The 14,951-nt window shown below is 45.2% G+C and overlaps 8 protein-coding genes across 8 annotated transcripts; 5 read left to right on the top strand and 3 right to left on the bottom strand.

The window, feature by feature from the left end:
- Positions 1 to 295: 295 nt before the first annotated feature.
- C8R40DRAFT_1169936 (uncharacterized protein) lies at positions 296 to 1,457 on the top strand (the record flags this gene model as incomplete). The annotated part of the gene is made up of 7 exons (XM_046231456.1): positions 296 to 326; positions 396 to 625; positions 682 to 760; positions 807 to 913; positions 972 to 1,096; positions 1,160 to 1,319; positions 1,383 to 1,457. The coding sequence occupies 7 exons, from the start codon at positions 296 to 298 to the stop codon at positions 1,455 to 1,457; spliced, it is 807 nt and encodes a 268-aa protein (XP_046086896.1).
- C8R40DRAFT_1101285 (uncharacterized protein) lies at positions 1,314 to 3,054 on the bottom strand. Its single transcript, XM_046227945.1, is given in 10 exon segments — positions 1,314 to 1,337; positions 1,360 to 1,362; positions 1,373 to 1,374; positions 1,387 to 1,479; positions 1,589 to 2,297; positions 2,352 to 2,461; positions 2,521 to 2,731; positions 2,787 to 2,861; positions 2,932 to 2,954; positions 3,033 to 3,054. 3 exon segments carry the CDS (start codon positions 2,595 to 2,597, stop codon positions 1,591 to 1,593), a joined length of 894 nt encoding a protein of 297 aa, XP_046086895.1. The 5' UTR covers positions 2,598 to 2,731; positions 2,787 to 2,861; positions 2,932 to 2,954; positions 3,033 to 3,054; the 3' UTR covers positions 1,314 to 1,337; positions 1,360 to 1,362; positions 1,373 to 1,374; positions 1,387 to 1,479; positions 1,589 to 1,590.
- Positions 3,055 to 4,236: 1,182 nt separating this feature from the next.
- On the top strand, positions 4,237 to 6,257 carry C8R40DRAFT_1101281 (uncharacterized protein; the record flags this gene model as incomplete). The annotated part of the gene is made up of 10 exons (XM_046227944.1): positions 4,237 to 4,422; positions 4,503 to 4,556; positions 4,700 to 4,870; positions 4,927 to 5,142; positions 5,207 to 5,260; positions 5,423 to 5,497; positions 5,558 to 5,632; positions 5,694 to 5,834; positions 5,893 to 5,909; positions 5,987 to 6,257. Coding segments are annotated over 10 exons (1,113 nt in total), but the record flags the coding sequence as incomplete, so codon positions are not given.
- A 22-nt stretch (positions 6,258 to 6,279) lies between these two features.
- Positions 6,280 to 7,005, top strand: C8R40DRAFT_1101278 (uncharacterized protein; the record flags this gene model as incomplete). The annotated part of the gene is given in 5 exon segments (XM_046227943.1): positions 6,280 to 6,533; positions 6,731 to 6,779; positions 6,839 to 6,859; positions 6,870 to 6,909; positions 6,922 to 7,005. Coding segments are annotated over 2 exon segments (303 nt in total), but the record flags the coding sequence as incomplete, so codon positions are not given.
- Positions 7,006 to 7,547: 542 nt separating this feature from the next.
- On the top strand, positions 7,548 to 8,667 carry C8R40DRAFT_1187045 (uncharacterized protein; the record flags this gene model as incomplete). The annotated part of the gene is made up of 5 exons (XM_046233010.1): positions 7,548 to 7,703; positions 7,762 to 7,831; positions 7,946 to 8,297; positions 8,354 to 8,501; positions 8,555 to 8,667. 5 exons carry the CDS (start codon positions 7,548 to 7,550, stop codon positions 8,576 to 8,578), a joined length of 750 nt encoding a protein of 249 aa, XP_046086892.1. The 3' UTR covers positions 8,579 to 8,667.
- C8R40DRAFT_1101272 (uncharacterized protein) lies at positions 8,321 to 12,183 on the bottom strand. Its single transcript, XM_046227942.1, has 6 exons — positions 11,578 to 12,183; positions 11,441 to 11,516; positions 11,246 to 11,385; positions 8,540 to 11,177; positions 8,400 to 8,483; positions 8,321 to 8,337 (listed from the first exon to the last, which is right to left on the bottom strand). The coding sequence occupies exons 1-4, from the start codon at positions 12,022 to 12,024 to the stop codon at positions 8,757 to 8,759; spliced, it is 3,084 nt and encodes a 1,027-aa protein (XP_046086891.1). The 5' UTR covers positions 12,025 to 12,183; the 3' UTR covers positions 8,321 to 8,337; positions 8,400 to 8,483; positions 8,540 to 8,756.
- A 206-nt stretch (positions 12,184 to 12,389) lies between these two features.
- Positions 12,390 to 12,962, top strand: C8R40DRAFT_1069017 (uncharacterized protein; the record flags this gene model as incomplete). The annotated part of the gene is made up of 4 exons (XM_046226067.1): positions 12,390 to 12,465; positions 12,527 to 12,606; positions 12,644 to 12,759; positions 12,839 to 12,962. The coding sequence occupies 4 exons, from the start codon at positions 12,390 to 12,392 to the stop codon at positions 12,960 to 12,962; spliced, it is 396 nt and encodes a 131-aa protein (XP_046086890.1).
- Positions 12,963 to 13,607: 645 nt separating this feature from the next.
- C8R40DRAFT_1101267 (uncharacterized protein) lies at positions 13,608 to 14,948 on the bottom strand. The gene is made up of 5 exons (XM_046227941.1): positions 14,752 to 14,948; positions 14,541 to 14,688; positions 14,070 to 14,490; positions 13,955 to 14,005; positions 13,608 to 13,883 (listed from the first exon to the last, which is right to left on the bottom strand). The coding sequence occupies exons 1-5, from the start codon at positions 14,821 to 14,823 to the stop codon at positions 13,682 to 13,684; spliced, it is 894 nt and encodes a 297-aa protein (XP_046086889.1). The 5' UTR covers positions 14,824 to 14,948; the 3' UTR covers positions 13,608 to 13,681.
- Between the last annotated feature and the right edge of the window lie 3 nt (positions 14,949 to 14,951).

The raw sequence follows: 14,951 nt of genomic DNA, 5'->3' as shown, positions 1-14,951 counted from the left end.
AGGCCGAAATTTCCGATGCTGACGGCCTTTAAAATTTTTCCTTGTTGACCAATCAACTCCCGGTATTAATGGCTTTCGAGGGCTCAAGCCTAAGAGGGGGATACTGTCAAGTCCATGCAGCGGGCCTCCATTCCGCCGCTCGGTATTCCGAAGATTTGCTTTTATTGTAATCTCTTCCTATTGTTCTTTCTCGCTACCCATACCCTTTCGTCCTAGTCTCTCCTTATTGTCTTTCACTCTACCCTGCAGGTACTACTCGTATAGCTCCTAGTAGTTAGTCTGGCGCTCCGCACCGATGCGCCGCTCCGTAGATATAAATACTGCCTGTACGCTACTGTAGTTCCTTAGTTTAATTATCGACTTAGATTCCCTCTTTCACTCTGTGCTCCTCTAAGTCTTCAGGCTTACTGCCTTGAAGTTCTCTCTACTCTACCTTAGGACTTATACGTTCTCTGGTTCGCTCCTCGTCACCGGCGTTATCGCCGCTCCGACTTGGCTGCTACTCAGCTCCTCTCTTCTATACTCTCGACCTCCGGGGATATACGGCGTAACGGCGGTGTTGTTAATAACTTCACTACTGTCCCATTCGTATTCCGCACTTAGACACTCTGTGACCTCTGGCACGGTTACACGGGTTGCATGATCTTAACAGATTCCGGTAATGCTCATCGCTCCTTCCAGCCTTCTTGGATTTTGGACTTCTACGGTAATAATGCGTACCTTGGTGCAGAGGATAAACAAGTGTTCAATAAGTGGATTAGTCAAACGAATATGTTTTCACCATATGCTGATATCATACAATATAGAAAAACCCTTGGGCAAGGCGGTTGTCGGTCTCAAAATAGACTGCGAAGGCTATCACAACGAAGGCATCTACTTACTCCAAGGAGATTACACAAACAGCAAGATACCGGTTAGCAAAACTGCTGTCATCGTTAAAGTCATGGACAAAGTGTTTGAACACTGTTCAGTTCAAGGATGCGGTGAGGGAAGGTACTAACGAAAAAGAAATAGATGGGTGGTTAGAACAAATGCGTCCGCTCGTGAAAGAGCAGGTTGTGTTTTGGGCGTTAGGCAAAAAGAGACTGCTCCACGCGTAAGTTGATTCAACCATGCTCAAGTCGAATCCCTTACTCTTTCATTTCTGTTCCTCCCACAGAGACTTCAATCCCGGTAACATCCACATAGGTGCCAAGACGTCACAAAGCGGTACCAGTCAGGAGGTTCACTTCGATTATCCTGTCAAAAAGGCTCGAGTTCTGGACTTTGGATATCCTGGAATTTTCAAAGTGAGCCACAAGGCAACGAAGGAACAAGTCGTACGTTCTCAGTTCGGGAGTACCAGTTTTATGATCTTCGGTGCTGATTCATATTGGTAATAGGAGAAGTGGTTCGAGTTACAGTGGGAATCGCGTACATCCAAGTCAGTCGAGCCAGGAATCTGTAGAATACTATAGCATGTTTTGTTGTGCGGGTCCCTCACTTTCGGTTCACACCAATCTCATCGATCTCACCCATGTGGGCATACCTATTCATCGTGCAACTGAAACATCAACATTACGTCTGACAAATAAGAGATATATTGTATCTCTAGGTGTTTTCAGGCTTGCGGGCCAAGATTGCGAAGAAGGTGGTATATGCTTCCTTGGAATTTTTCGACTCGACCTCTGTGCCTCGTACAAGGGCCTCATATTCTTCGACAGTGTCTACGACACCGTAACCTCCTGCTTCAATCACGGGTCCCATCGTACCCATCCAAAGATCGCGCCACATATCACTGCCATAACCTTTCACCTCAGTAACCTTGTGTGGGGTAGCATCCACCTCCCCACCAATCGTCTTACGTCTTGGATCACATTGAACATTCACGAACCCAGCCTCCTTGAGAATTACCGGAAGATAAACTGAAAGATCTCCAATAACTCCTTTCCCTCCGTACAGCGCATTGATCAAGGACGCTAATTTCGTTGAATTCGGGCCAACGCTCCAGGAGCTGAAGTCCTGCGCCTCAATCTCGACCAGCTCGACCCAACCTCCTGGCTTGACAACTCTGAACAACTCCGCAACAGCTGAACGCCAGAGTGTGTCATTCATTGCAGCGACCAAGAGGCGTTGATGGGCAAAGGAAAACGTGTCAGTCCAGTCAGGATTAGGGAGATTGACAATGGAGTTGACGGAGAAGTGGATTTCGGGTGGATGGGTGGAAGGGAACTGCGCTGAAGAGATGTCAATGCATTCGATATCAAGTGTTATGCCTTCTGCGCGATTTTTTTCGAAGAATTCGAGAGCCCAGATTCCTATCAGCGAATCAAGTCGCTTGATCATGGCTGAATGAATGATGATAAGCTCACCGCTTCCTGCTGCGCTTTCTAAAACATGGTCTCCAGTGGTGAGGTTTGTTGGAGCCACGGAAAGTTTACTCCCGAACGCGTTGATAATCATGTTATGTTGAGTGTTCAACCTGGGATCATCTCTAAGGTCAGTCTCCATGCTGCAATGGTTCCTTATGACTATACTGACCTTTGAGTCTCAACATTGTCAGCTGGTAGAAGATACTGCTTTGAAGCGTAATACCTCCCGGTAGGTTGTTCGCTCATTCTGAAGGGGTGCGTGAATTCGTTTTTCTGAATTCCGACTCTTTTTATACATAACGCGATATCTTTATCAGTGATATCAGATTGACAGGAGGATTGTTCCGTTCGCTTGACAGGAAATCTTAGAGAATGTTCTCCTGCAATTTCTCCAGACTCCAGTTCGAAAAAAGAATTGATGCTGCATGCTGATACAGGATCCCGAATTCACGTTGAACAATCAGCAGTCTTTTCCAGATAAAGACCCCAGGTATGTATATATCAACGTTACTGTTCAAGTTCGCCTCGAAAGTTGTGAAGGACTCTTTGTCACCAATTCGTTTGCTCAACAAGCATCTACCTCCTGTACAAGTGGCGGAAGCCTGACCAATGATGCTGAAGTTTCATGGGTTGCATGTGAGGGAGAGCCGAATGTCAAACTTCAAGGGTAAGTAGGTATGGGATGCAAACCAGTTAGACAGATAATGCCATTAAGTACACAGGAATTTTGAAATTCAAGGGCGCTTCTTATATAATCTAGCGCGCGCGCCCTCTTCCCTCTTTTTCCGCTGTAAAGTCGACCCACACGAATATACTGCTATCTATCTATCTAACTATCTGCCACGGGACAAATCGACGGCTGGTTTCTACAAGCTGATCTGTGTGTGTTTTTGTCCTTTTCCTTTGAAGCGCTAAATGATGATTCTTTTCTCCTTCCCCAGAACTCGCTCGTAGCGGCTAGCCGCTCATTCGATAATACCCCCTGATCAAAGACCTACTGGACCCTCTCCCCTAAAAGATACTTACAAGCATTGCGAATAAATGTGAGCTGTTGCAGGAGTCGTAGGATCTGAGGAAGACAATCGAAGTGAGTGGCGATTCTCTAGTCTTCGCGTAACCTTTTCTTCAATGTTCTCTAGACACTGCGTTAAAATGTCGAGCCACTCATCTATGACCCCTCCTCCCACATATATATTCACAAATCATGCATCAATGTAGCTGACGAGTAGGACCGAAGATTTTCCCAGCAAGCTGTGTGTTTTGTGTTTCAAGCATCCTGAAACCTTCGACGCTCTGTTCAATTTCTCATCTTAGGACTTCACGCTTCTTGAGAAGTCATAAGCGCGGCGCCTGGAGGACTATTGACAAGTAGATCCTCCGTCAACGCGTAGAATTCACGTATCAATCCAAAATAGAATAGGACAAAGCTCCTTTACGGAAACTAGGACAGCTTTCGATCGAGGACTTGTTGTTGTTACGGTCTTTTGATTTTGGCATTTTGGACGAAGACGGGTAGGGACATTGCGGAAATTCTTTTGCATACTGCGTATCGTTGATTTACCTACATACGTTCATAAATCTGGGATATCCGAGGAGATTGCCACGCGGCTCTCCATACACACATACCTAATGATTATAATTCGAGTTTCCGTTTCAACCTTTTCCCCTTCTCGCTCATTCTCTTTCATTGCGGTCGAGGAGAGAGTATCTCTTACTTTCTATCAAGCAAAAGCTCACCTTTGCATAATCCCTCAAACATTCACAACCTCGCCCAGGCCATGGTGCGACGTTTTTTGACAAACTTTCAACGCGATGTGTGTCTCTTTCTTTTTACCCCGACTACTCGTTCTGACCTCCTTGACCTTAGCAGGCTTTTGTAACACAGGCCTCGGAGCAGAACACTTCTATCCAGGATCTGAGTAGCATTGGGGCCAGCTGGGGCTCAATCACTGGTGGACGAGCAGGAGTTCCGAGAAAGCCAAATATTACAGCGCCGACACCGGCACAAACCTCGACACAGAGCTCCGGTTCACTAAAACAACATCGTCCTCGAGACAATGCTCCGGGTCCCGTGCGTCAACAAAGATCCTCCATTAGTTCTGTTTGAATTTATACGTACATTTAATCTGAACTCACGCATGCTTGAAATAGAGAGAATATAGACCGTATTCTTTCATGTCGGACAAACATAAGGATAAGGGAAAGGTACGTATCTGTTTCCGCTCTATCGAATCTGTTACATTCCTCTCGCATACCTCACCTTCATACTTTGCTGTGTTCCCGTCCGATTTCTCTATCGTGTGACGCATATGTTGATGGATGTCCAACTTACTCGATCTCTTGCTTAGTCCTCTTACTTGGAACGAAATGCATTGGTATCGACTCATTCAGACGAATGGAGAAGGGAAATTCCAACCAAACCTACGACTCAAGTACCCATCCTTCCGATCATTCGTATCACAACTGGCCCCACAGTGTCAGCCCGTGCAGTGTCGCAGAATTCGACAAGGGTTTTCTCGGTATGTGCAGACTCGGATGTCTTTTGTATCTTATATTTCTCATGCTTTATACATAGAGTGTTCATACCCCTTTTGAGGCCGCTATGGAAAAACTCATGGACCCTGACGAAGCGACTGCATCGGTAGCAAGCAGCAAGAGAGCTATTTCGGATAATAGGAGACTAGGAATTTCAACGAAGCCAACAACTCAAGTACCTATTCCTCCCATCATTCGTATCACAACTGGGCCTGCGGCGTCTGCAGCGTCGCGGAATTCGACGAGGGGCTACTCTGTATGTCCAGACTTCAATGTCTTTTCCAGCTTGTACTTGCTCATGGATATTTTATATACTATAGAGCGGTCTCAGTCCTCTCGAAGCTGCTATGGAAAAGTTGAGGGACCCAGACAAGGTAATACTTAATGAATCATTATGATTTCTAACCAGAATATCTTTGCGGTTCTCGCTCATCGTATTTGCCGTGACTTTCCATTGCATCCTTACCCAACATATCCTATTTTTTTCTTCACTCGTCACCTTGGGCCGTCGTTGAACGTTATTTGTTCATATCCAGGCCGCCCAAAACGCTGAAATGGCACCTCCACATCGCAACAGCTCACAACTTGCCCACCCACCTTCTTCCAATGAGGTACGTTTTGTCTTTGTTCTCGAAGATCATGCTAAGTGAAATACATACATGCATATATAGCCCATCCAAACCACACAAAGGGAATGCTCATTTCAACGAAATTCACAAATCGATCACCCGTCCTCACCTAATGATGTACGTTCTTGTCATTTATAGCCACATAAATTGGACACAGACTAATCAAATGTGTTTGTAGATGGAGCTCATGCTGAGAATACGAGACACAGTCTGTGCCTTCCCATACATCAACGACATCCCCCGGGGCCTCGATGATATGCGCAAGTTCAAGTTCACGATCGCAAAAGGTTCGGATATCTACGGACATCTAAAGATGGCTGTAAGTCCTTGCCTTACCTCAAACGTTGATATTGGTTTTACCCCTTCGTTCCTACTAGATGCCCTATCAGGACTGGTATGTCGCTCAAAGTAATACCTACTTATCGACCAAACAATTATATAGGTCCTCTGAGGGTATTTTCTATTTCCCAGGCTGTGTGCATCAATTCACGACGAATGCCCAACACTTTCTGGCGTTCGGGCCACATCCTCAACAAATTCCCTCCAGCGATCTTCAGAAGTCCAGATATGCCTCTTCCTCGTTCACAGCTACTAACCATGCCATTCGCTCCCAATTTCAGCATCTCTACGGAACCATATGCGAACTTTTTGTTAACCGGCCAAATGGGTATTTCTGTTATGCTGGTACATACAAGATGTATGCGTTGGACTATTTAATGCCGAATGGGATCAATATACCGGATTATGTGGTTAGTTATATCAGACTTTTTATATTCATCTGTAATTCTCACTCAAATCCCTCCCTTTGCCAGTCGTTATTCAGTATAGCTCATGCTGCTACTCCACCATCCCAGCCACGAGTATTTCCAAATATTGTTGAACTTGAGGGATTGTACAAGATTGGTGTTTTGAAGGTGGAATGTGCTGCACTGCAACTAGTTGGCTTTGATGAGTCAATTCATCGGGCAGTTAAGAGGGTACAGATGGCAAAAGTACCCCAGAAGCCTGCGAAATACTTGTAGAAGCTTATGGCTGCTATATCACTTGATGAGTGCTCACCGTTTATAAGGATCTTGAGGTTTGAAGCTTGAAAGCTTGAAATTCAACGAATAAGGGTGTTCCTGGGTGCTTGGTACTTCAATCGGGGCGTCCCGGGATCCGACCTGATCCAGTCTGAAAACTATCCACCTTGTCACTGTTTGACTCCTTCTACAGTTCTACTATGTTAATTGTGCTACGAATGGTGGAGGATCGGCGAGGATAGGAGGACTTAGGAGGATCGGAGCTACTTGGGTAAGCTTGGGAAATTATATCTTGAACCGGAGAGATATTAACTGGTAATGGTATATACATATATGATTGTTGCAATTCTGTTTAGGTTCATACTCGTCCGATGCCCATTCAACAAGTTGGAAGTTTGAACTTTCTGAGCCTAGGCCAGGTTCTCGGACTCCAGGTTTTACGGAAGATAAACATCTGTGTCAATGCTGCCTCCAATGGATCTCGCGGCCTTCACGACGGGCGACAGTTGTCTCACATTGAGAGGAGTGATTTTCTATTGGTCTGCTTTTCTAGTATCAGTCTGCAGTCTTTTGCAGGAATTGTCTAAGGGCCTGATTTCGATTTGAACTCTAATCAGATCACTTCGAAGGTCTTTGTGTGCATATTGTACTCCAACAGCATATTGAACCAACACTTAGTACAACTTCAAGTTTATCCTGATATCCGCAGCACATTTTTCCTTCGCTTAAATATGGAAAACGTGCTCCGACATATATGAGTAACTAACAGCCATACTGACCTGAAAGTTGATCTTCTCTCAGTTCTCTCCCCTGCCGGTCGGGGCTTCACAATATTTGCACCAGATTTGCACTGCTCTCTTGAATTTCTTTGACGCTGCTATCAGCCACCACCGAAAACTGCCCCCCAGCTGCCTACTGCTCATTGCTCGCATATCCATCCATCGCCCTCTGACTATCCAAGTCCTCCTTCTCATACGACTCGCAATCTCCCCCACTCACAATTAGCTACCATGCATACTTTGAAAGGATTTTCCCTTATCTTTCTTCTTATTTTCACAACTTTACAAATCACTCATGCTGTGCCCGCTCCTGCCCAAAATCTAAAGGAGGCTCGGTATGTAGAGATAAGGTCAGGCAGTCGGGGTCCAGATGTGCAAATGAGCGAGGTGGGTTGATCTGCAAGATGTGGATATATACATGAATCATAAACTCAACTTTTCACAGATGCCTGACTGGACTTTGGGCTATTATGGGGATGATGCCTACCTCAATGAAGATGACAAGAGAGTTTTTGGTGAGTTCATGATAATCATGCCACCCGCCAGGTCTCAATGACAGTCCGAATGTGAATGTGATATAGAAAAACGCCTGAAGAACTTGGAATTAGGTGCAAAACTCCATTGCTTAGGTGGCGACGCGTTGTATATATACGCGTCAAAAGAAGATTATAAGGTTGAAGGTATAAATCATGACAAAGACACACTTATTGTGAAAGTCTTGAAGTATAATGATAAACATTCTTGGGGTGAAGTTAAAGCTCTCAAAGATGTTGGTCTTTACATTGACTCGGGGCTAATCACGGTTCAGGAAAGTGATTGTTACGCTATTGTAATGAAGATGGTCAAGGGGGTATTGTTAGAAGAGACCGAAGAGTATAAAAATGCCAGACTGGCACAAAAAAAGGCGTTGTTGGAAGAAGTCAAATCACTTGTGAAGGAGGAAGTTGTACGTTTTGCGGTCCAGAAGCAGATTCTTCACGCGTAATTCTTTCTGCCAATTGTTTGACATCAAAACTGATGTCTGCATTGTCATTCAGTGATTTCCATGTCGAAAACTTCCTTGTTGGAGGAAGAAAGACTGACAAAGGAATGACTCTAGATATCCCGATCACTAGAGCTGAACTTGTGGATTGGGGGTACCCTGGTATTTACAAAGTGAAAAAGGATCTAACCAAGGCTGAAGTAGTAAGTTGAGAGTCACACATTTATACTGTTCATCTGACCTGCTTCAATTTGAGGAAGAATGGTTTGATCTAGAGTGACACTATTATGTTACTCCGGCTTGGTAAATTGATAGTCTTGCCAGCCAGAATTCACTTTCGCCGTCGACGTCCGGACAACATATGTACACATACTTAAAATTTAACTACTTCGTTTATTATACCACGACTACGAAACATATTGAGTAGTATATCTCAAAGCTTCAAGTTCAAAGTACCTTCACTTCCCATTCCTCAAAATTAGCTCAATGGAGCGGGCCAGCGAATCCAAGCGATGCTCGTGCATATAAACATGGGAGCCTTCATACTGCTGCTCACCCGTTGCTATACCGAGGTTCCTTGCTTTCTCCGCTTCTGTATCATTCTCTATTTCCCTTTCTGTTGAGGTCAGGTTCGTCTTCCTCAAGCTCTGAGCTGGGCTGGAAAAGGAAGAAGTAGATGCCTGAATGAGAGAACTTGATTCATTAACTGTCTTTCTCTTTTTCTTCGTGCTTCTTTTCTGCATGCTCCTTTTCTTTCTCTCTAGAAGAACATCAGATTCGTCGGCAGAATTTCCGCCCCCTGAAGAGTCGTTTTCGGAATTATTGACATGGCGCAATTTCGAGAACGAGGCGATGGAAGGAGAAGGTGATATGAGGGAGCTAATCGATCTCTTCTTCGGTGACCATGGTTGTGGATGGGTAAGGAAAGAGCGTGATTCGTTCCTAGTTGGAATGGAAAGGAAAGATGGTGAAGCCGTGGAAGAATAAAGGGATGGACTTCTAGATGGCGGTGCCACACTCTGAGAACGTGCTAACGCATTGCGGTTTGACTTTACTGAGGATGCCACGGACAAGGATTCTTGACGTGATCCTGGAAGAAAATTAGATACATCCGATCTCGAAGCCGAATGTCCTAACGAAGACGATGTTTGTGGTCCAAGGGGTGTTCCTATTCCAGAAAGTCGGACCAAGACTTTCCTCGTGTTATCCAAATTCCCTAGGTCACTATAGATACCAGAAATTTCATCGACTGTTTTCCCGAATTCCTGCGCTAGGCGCTCGAACATGATCTGCCGGCCAATATGAATAAAGGTCGACTGGTCGTTCGCGTCCGAGTTGACAGTGTTCGGGTGGTTGCCGCGCATGGGTTCGGCCTCGTTTGCACTCATATCAAGACTAGGTGAAGTCGTGATTTTTGTGGTTATAGCATTGAGTGATGAAGAGATCCTCATGGACCTAGTAGAAAGAGGGAGTACAGAGCGTGCTCTGATATCGATGAGTTTCTTTGCATTCGACGAAGATCTTGGGGCCGTTGCTGGAGCTACAGATCTCCCTCTTATAGGAGTAGTGGTCTCGGTATACGTATCGCTATCAGATCTCAGTGTATCGAGAGTCATGGAGCGGGTATTGCTGGTGTTTCTCACTTTCTGTATTTGAGATGGAGTAGAAGGAGTAGGATTTTCCACTGGTATCTCGACATGAGCCAACACCAATGTAGATGATCGTTTGCGTAGAGGAGTTTTCTTGGTTGATGATGGTGTCTTTGAAATAGAAAGTCGCGATTTAGAAGTAGTCCCTGGTGTTGTTTTGGTATCTGACTCCCAAAGAAAGTCCCCAGCAATTTCTCCGTCCGCGGTCTGGCTTTCCAATACCCGGAAAGCGATATCTGCGATCTCGTTGTCGTCTTTGTTTGAGGAAAGTTTAGCATCACAATCGACCCTTGAGTCGTGGCGTAAGGCTGCAATCTGGGAAGAGATAAAGTCAAGTAAAAAGTCTTTGCCATCTTCGACCTGGACTTCGAATGCGAGAGAAGGATATGCGCGGATTTCGGGCTCCAGGTCAATGGTTTCAACAGTGTTGCGATTGCGATTGGAGTAACGCGACTTCCTGGGAGTGGACGGTGTAGATGGGAAACCTCGAGAGGGCTTAGTGAGCCTCCCTTTCTTTGATATTCGGACATCTTCCCTATCCTCCTTCTCGTTCAATGTTCGTTTGGCTGACGTAGGACAGGTACGCTCCGAAATTGTCGAGGACCGGGTTCGAATTTTTCGGGCTGGAGTTGAGGTCGGGTTCTGATGGTTAGACGCATCTTCCATCTCGATGTTGTCCATCTTCTTATCCGAGAGTGTGATTGGCAGAGGAACCGTCTTCGAAAAAACATTTTCCGAAGCCCTCTGCTCATCGGCCCATCCCAACATCCTTCGATAAAAGACTTGCTTTTGCTGGTATTTCACATCCGCATGACTGTCCTTATCTGCGAGAAACGAGACCGTATCCGTCTCTGGATCTGCCATCTCATTTTCCCCACCCTTCCTCGTGTCTTTGAACGAAACTGGCACAGGCTTTAGCCAAATCTCGCCGATCTGCCATACAAGCTGCAGCGAGTCGTTCTCCGCCATGAGCGCGATCCGTTTGACTCGAGCGAGTTTGTGCATGTGAAGATAGGCGTTGGCGACGACGAAGAAGGGCTGGACATGGCTGATGAGGTTGCGCATATTGTTGAATGGGAAGTCGTGCTCGGTATACCCTCCTTTATCGGGATGTCTGGTAATATCGTCTGGTATCCGGATAGTGGTGTCGATGTTTCGGCGGTGGATGGAGCGGTGGGGGTCGAATGTAACGGTGTAGAGATCGTAAGTCCATGTTGCATCGGAGAATTCCTGGGTGAGCGAAGATCAAAAACTTTTAAACAACAGGAAAAGAATGACAAAACAAACACGCTACTCACTAGATAGAATTTCTTCTTGTCGCGGGTTCTCTTTTTCGAGACGTTGTATCGCGTGAATTCAAGCATCTTCTCGAGAACGAGAAGTGCGGGCAGGAAAAAGAAGATACCGGCGTCGAATGAATGATGAAGATCGACGCGCACTAAAACCCTTAATGAGCACGAGAAGCTCCATAGTACAATGCTTTTTACACGCACTGATATCAATATTGAGATAAAAGTTGACATTGAGGTGACCGGGATAGAGTCCCCACGAATATTCCAAGCATAACAGCTATGCAAAATTCCGGAATGAGTGACCGAAACAGTTGTTAGAATCACTGAAGACGACATACCACAGGCAAAGACGTTGTTCTCGCGAGAAAATGCACAAAATTGAGGTCCTTGTTGGACAAGCCAGGCTCTAATGTCAGTAGACATCGAAAGCCGCAGACGGCAGCGGCAATGACGCGAAGCCTGGCCTTATCGAACCAGGAAATGTCAATCTTCTGACTTTCATGATAACCACTTCTACTGCTTCTACTGCCATTTTTCGAAGCCCCGGCCCTAAGGGACGAATTAGAAAGAATATCCTCTTCCTCATTCTCGTGTTCCTCCGTCGAACGACAGGGGCGCGGCCGTTGTTCTTTTTGCTGAGCGATACTGCGACGGGTATCAACCATTTGACGGTGACAATGGCGGAAATTGGGAGGGGGTGTAGTAGTGCTCAAGGAGGGAAGAGAGACTTGAGAACCGGTTGGGGTTTTGAAATAAAGGCTTAAATTTCGGACTACAATTTCCATACTTACATATGTACATCTGGGTTAACCGAGCGGAGACTTTGTGTTTTGTTGGACATAATTCCGGAACTTGCAAGGGTTTTCATCCTGTCTCCCATCGCCAAGAAGTTTTCAGCAAGTATACGACCAAGTGAAGCATCTATGAGCTGTGATGATAGTGTGTTTCTAACCAGTTGAACGTTTCGTTGAGTTCAAAGCACAAAGTTTGCGGAAGTTGCGGACCGGGCGCTTATACATTTTCCCCTTTGACCATTGCCCAAGTCTTGATATTTGGCCTCACTTCTCACTCTCAAATGGTGGTGTACCGGGGAGGATAAGGGAAAAATCGTGCATGGAGACTCGACGACTATTATAGTAAATGGAACAATATGGAAAAGATTCAAATCCACATCATTCAGGAGATTAAGGATAATGCGAGGACAATGTACGAGAACAGGGCTGCTGGTACGTTACTTCACGAATGATTATGGTGCGTACGGACTGAGGAATAATTGCTAGCATACAGGGACATGGAACGTGAATAAGGCAATAGAATTTCTTTCTGGACAACAATTGCAGGACAACGAAGCATGGGGTGAAGTCAAGGTCCTCAAACACCTCGATCTATATGTTGATTTTTGAGACGGAGGCATATTCTCTTGCGCCATGGGAGGAGAGGCTGGGGTATCTAAAGACAGTAAAGAACCTTGTGGAGAAGGAAGCTGTACGGAGGGCTGTGAAGGATCAGATTCTTCACGCGTGAGTGAGATCGGACTTCCGACCTTTAGAATGAGCTATTGAGTATCTTGTCTCAATCTTTGTGCTTTATTGCTTTCAGGGATTTTTCTTTCTACAACATTCTTGTTGGAGGAACAAAATATGACACGGGGGGTGATACCCTGGATCTTCCCATAACCAAAATCGGACTTGTGGATTGGGGTTTCCTGGAGTGTACAAGGTGAAGCAAGGTGTAACAGAGGCCGAAGTAGTAGGTATTATCAAGATTTGAGGCTTACCGCTCCAGATGTTCTTTTACTGACTGATTTGCTTGCTTGTTTATACAGAAAAGATGGTTCGATCAGGTACTAGCTGGTTGTAAGAAGTTGGAGATTCGAAAATTAAATTCGCATATAGTTCAATTTACTGACTGACTGAGGTAAGAAATTTGACCTGGTCCCGTTAAAGGAACAGTCGGGAAAATGAAAAAAAACGGGTACGAACTGTTCATTCCCTGACTAGTAAGACTCGAACCTACACTCTCTTACCAGGCATACTTATGGCAATCGCAATATCTTCGCATTTCCCTCATGACATGATCAGTTTAGATGCTTAAGCACTTATCGTTCGTTGTTTCGAAGTCTTTTGGCTCTCTCGCCTCTTTCCCTCCTTCACTCTCGCCTCTCACCCTTCCCTCGAATTCATTCCCTCTCATCACCTATCCAATGCCAGAGCTTCGAGGGTGAAATGCACACGCAATTGTTTCACGACTCTCGGGAATCGCCATCGGACCTGTGCTAATTTTCAAATAAGCGAGTATTCTCCGGAATGTTCCATCGGACTGTCGAATATCCATATAAGGTGCACGCACAAGCGTAAGGCCAACCTAATCTTCTCTTGATCTCCCAGTTTCATCTCTGCCGGTCAGAGATAGAATTTTGGCCATTAGCATTCCTCTATCTATTTATCTCACAATGTATCTCAGGATCTTGTTTACACCCATGCGTACTTCGAAAAGCGTCTCCTTTTTGTTGTCACTCTTTCTCATTGTTATCTTTTCGGTCAAAACTGCCCATGCCGTACCCACCCCCGCCCAACTTTCGATCAAGGGTAAGGACGCGAGGATGAGAAAAATAGTCTTGGGAGCACCTGGAGGAGACCTCGATGTGAAATCTTCATTCCTATCTACAAATCATTAAACTCACCTTCTCAGGCTCACAGCCTGATTGGATTTTAGGTTTCTACGGGGATGATACTTACCTTGACGAGGCTGACAAGAAAGTCTTTGGTAAGCCATGCCTTTCATTCTGCTAAATCCCTTAAACATAAATGAAAATGCTGGTATAACAAAGAAAAAAACTTGGACTTGGTGGTTGGGAGTCACCGAGATGAGTGTTCTGGCGCATACAATAAAGGAATATATACCCTGCTCAAAGACTATGAGGTTGGAGGCGTGAATCATGGCAAAGACACGGTCATTGTCAAAGTCATCGGAGGTGTAGGAAACCCGGAAAGTACAGTAGATAACAAAGTCTGGGGTGAAGTAAAAGCCCTGAAAGACGTTGATCTTTACATTGACTCGGGGATGGCTAAAGTTGGTGATGGGAAGTATCCCGTTATCGTGATGAAACTTGTGGAGGGGGTGATGATTAAGGAGACTAATGAGTACCTGGATGCCAAAGTGGACCAAAGAACAAAGTGGTTGGAAGAAGCCAAAGCACACGTGAAAAAGGAAGTTGTGCAAAATGCAGTCCAGAAGGGAGTTCTTCATACGTAAGTTGCTGTCCAATACTTGATACCAAAACAAATTTGTTTTCATCCAGCGATCTTAATTCCTACAACTTTGTTGTTGGCGGAGCAGATACGTCTGATGGTCCGACTCTGACTACCCCCATCACTGTAGCTCGACTTGTGGATTGGGGATATCCTGGGGTTTTCAAAGTGAAGAACGGTGTAACAGAGACCGAGGTTGTAAGTTCCATGCGTATTCGGTGTCCTAATCCTGTGGAGCTGACTTGTTTTACACTTATTCAGAAAAAGTGGTTCGAGTTGCAATGGAAAAAAAAGATTAAAGCTTGAAATAGAGCTAAGAGCATACCATTGCATACATCCCGAATCATACGTTAGCCTCTAGATGACAAAGTAGACTCAGTGGAGATGATTTGCAGAATGTTTTAACGATATTTCCTTTATCGTTGTATGTCTCGCGGCAATCGAAGAGAGCACTTGAATCC

Source organism: Lentinula edodes (genome assembly GCF_021015755.1).
Source record: "Lentinula edodes strain Le(Bin) 0899 ss11 chromosome Unknown C8R40scaffold_15, whole genome shotgun sequence".
In the NCBI taxonomy this organism is placed as follows: Eukaryota; Fungi; Basidiomycota; class Agaricomycetes; order Agaricales; family Omphalotaceae; genus Lentinula; species Lentinula edodes.
Note: the sequence above shows the minus strand (reverse complement) of the source record. Positions and strands in the feature narration are given on the sequence as shown.

What these genes read in the sequence shown, in the direction of transcription:
- C8R40DRAFT_1101272 (XM_046227942.1), bottom strand. Translation starts at nt 12,024, where the DNA reads ATGGAAATTGTAGTCCGAAATTTAAGCCTTTATTTCAAAACCCCAACC. An exon ending in GAACAACGTCTTTGCCTGTG is followed by an intron (nt 11,517 to 11,577) that starts GTATGTCGTCTT and finishes AATTTTGCATAG; the next exon opens with CTGTTATGCTTGGAATATTC. An exon ending in ACAAGAAGAAATTCTATCTA is followed by an intron (nt 11,178 to 11,245) that starts GTGAGTAGCGTG and finishes TCGCTCACCCAG; the next exon opens with GAATTCTCCGATGCAACATG.
- C8R40DRAFT_1101285 (XM_046227945.1), bottom strand. Translation starts at nt 2,597, where the DNA reads ATGAGCGAACAACCTACCGGGAGGTATTACGCTTCAAAGCAGTATCTT. An exon ending in GACAATGTTGAGACTCAAAG is followed by an intron (nt 2,462 to 2,520) that starts GTCAGTATAGTC and finishes AGATGATCCCAG; the next exon opens with GTTGAACACTCAACATAACA. An exon ending in AGAAAGCGCAGCAGGAAGCG is followed by an intron (nt 2,298 to 2,351) that starts GTGAGCTTATCA and finishes ATTCGCTGATAG; the next exon opens with GAATCTGGGCTCTCGAATTC.
- C8R40DRAFT_1101267 (XM_046227941.1), bottom strand. Translation starts at nt 14,823, where the DNA reads ATGCAATGGTATGCTCTTAGCTCTATTTCAAGCTTTAATCTTTTTTTT. An exon ending in TGCAACTCGAACCACTTTTT is followed by an intron (nt 14,689 to 14,751) that starts CTGAATAAGTGT and finishes CATGGAACTTAC; the next exon opens with AACCTCGGTCTCTGTTACAC. An exon ending in AGTATCATCCCCGTAGAAAC is followed by an intron (nt 13,884 to 13,954) that starts CTAAAATCCAAT and finishes TGAAGATTTCAC; the next exon opens with ATCGAGGTCTCCTCCAGGTG.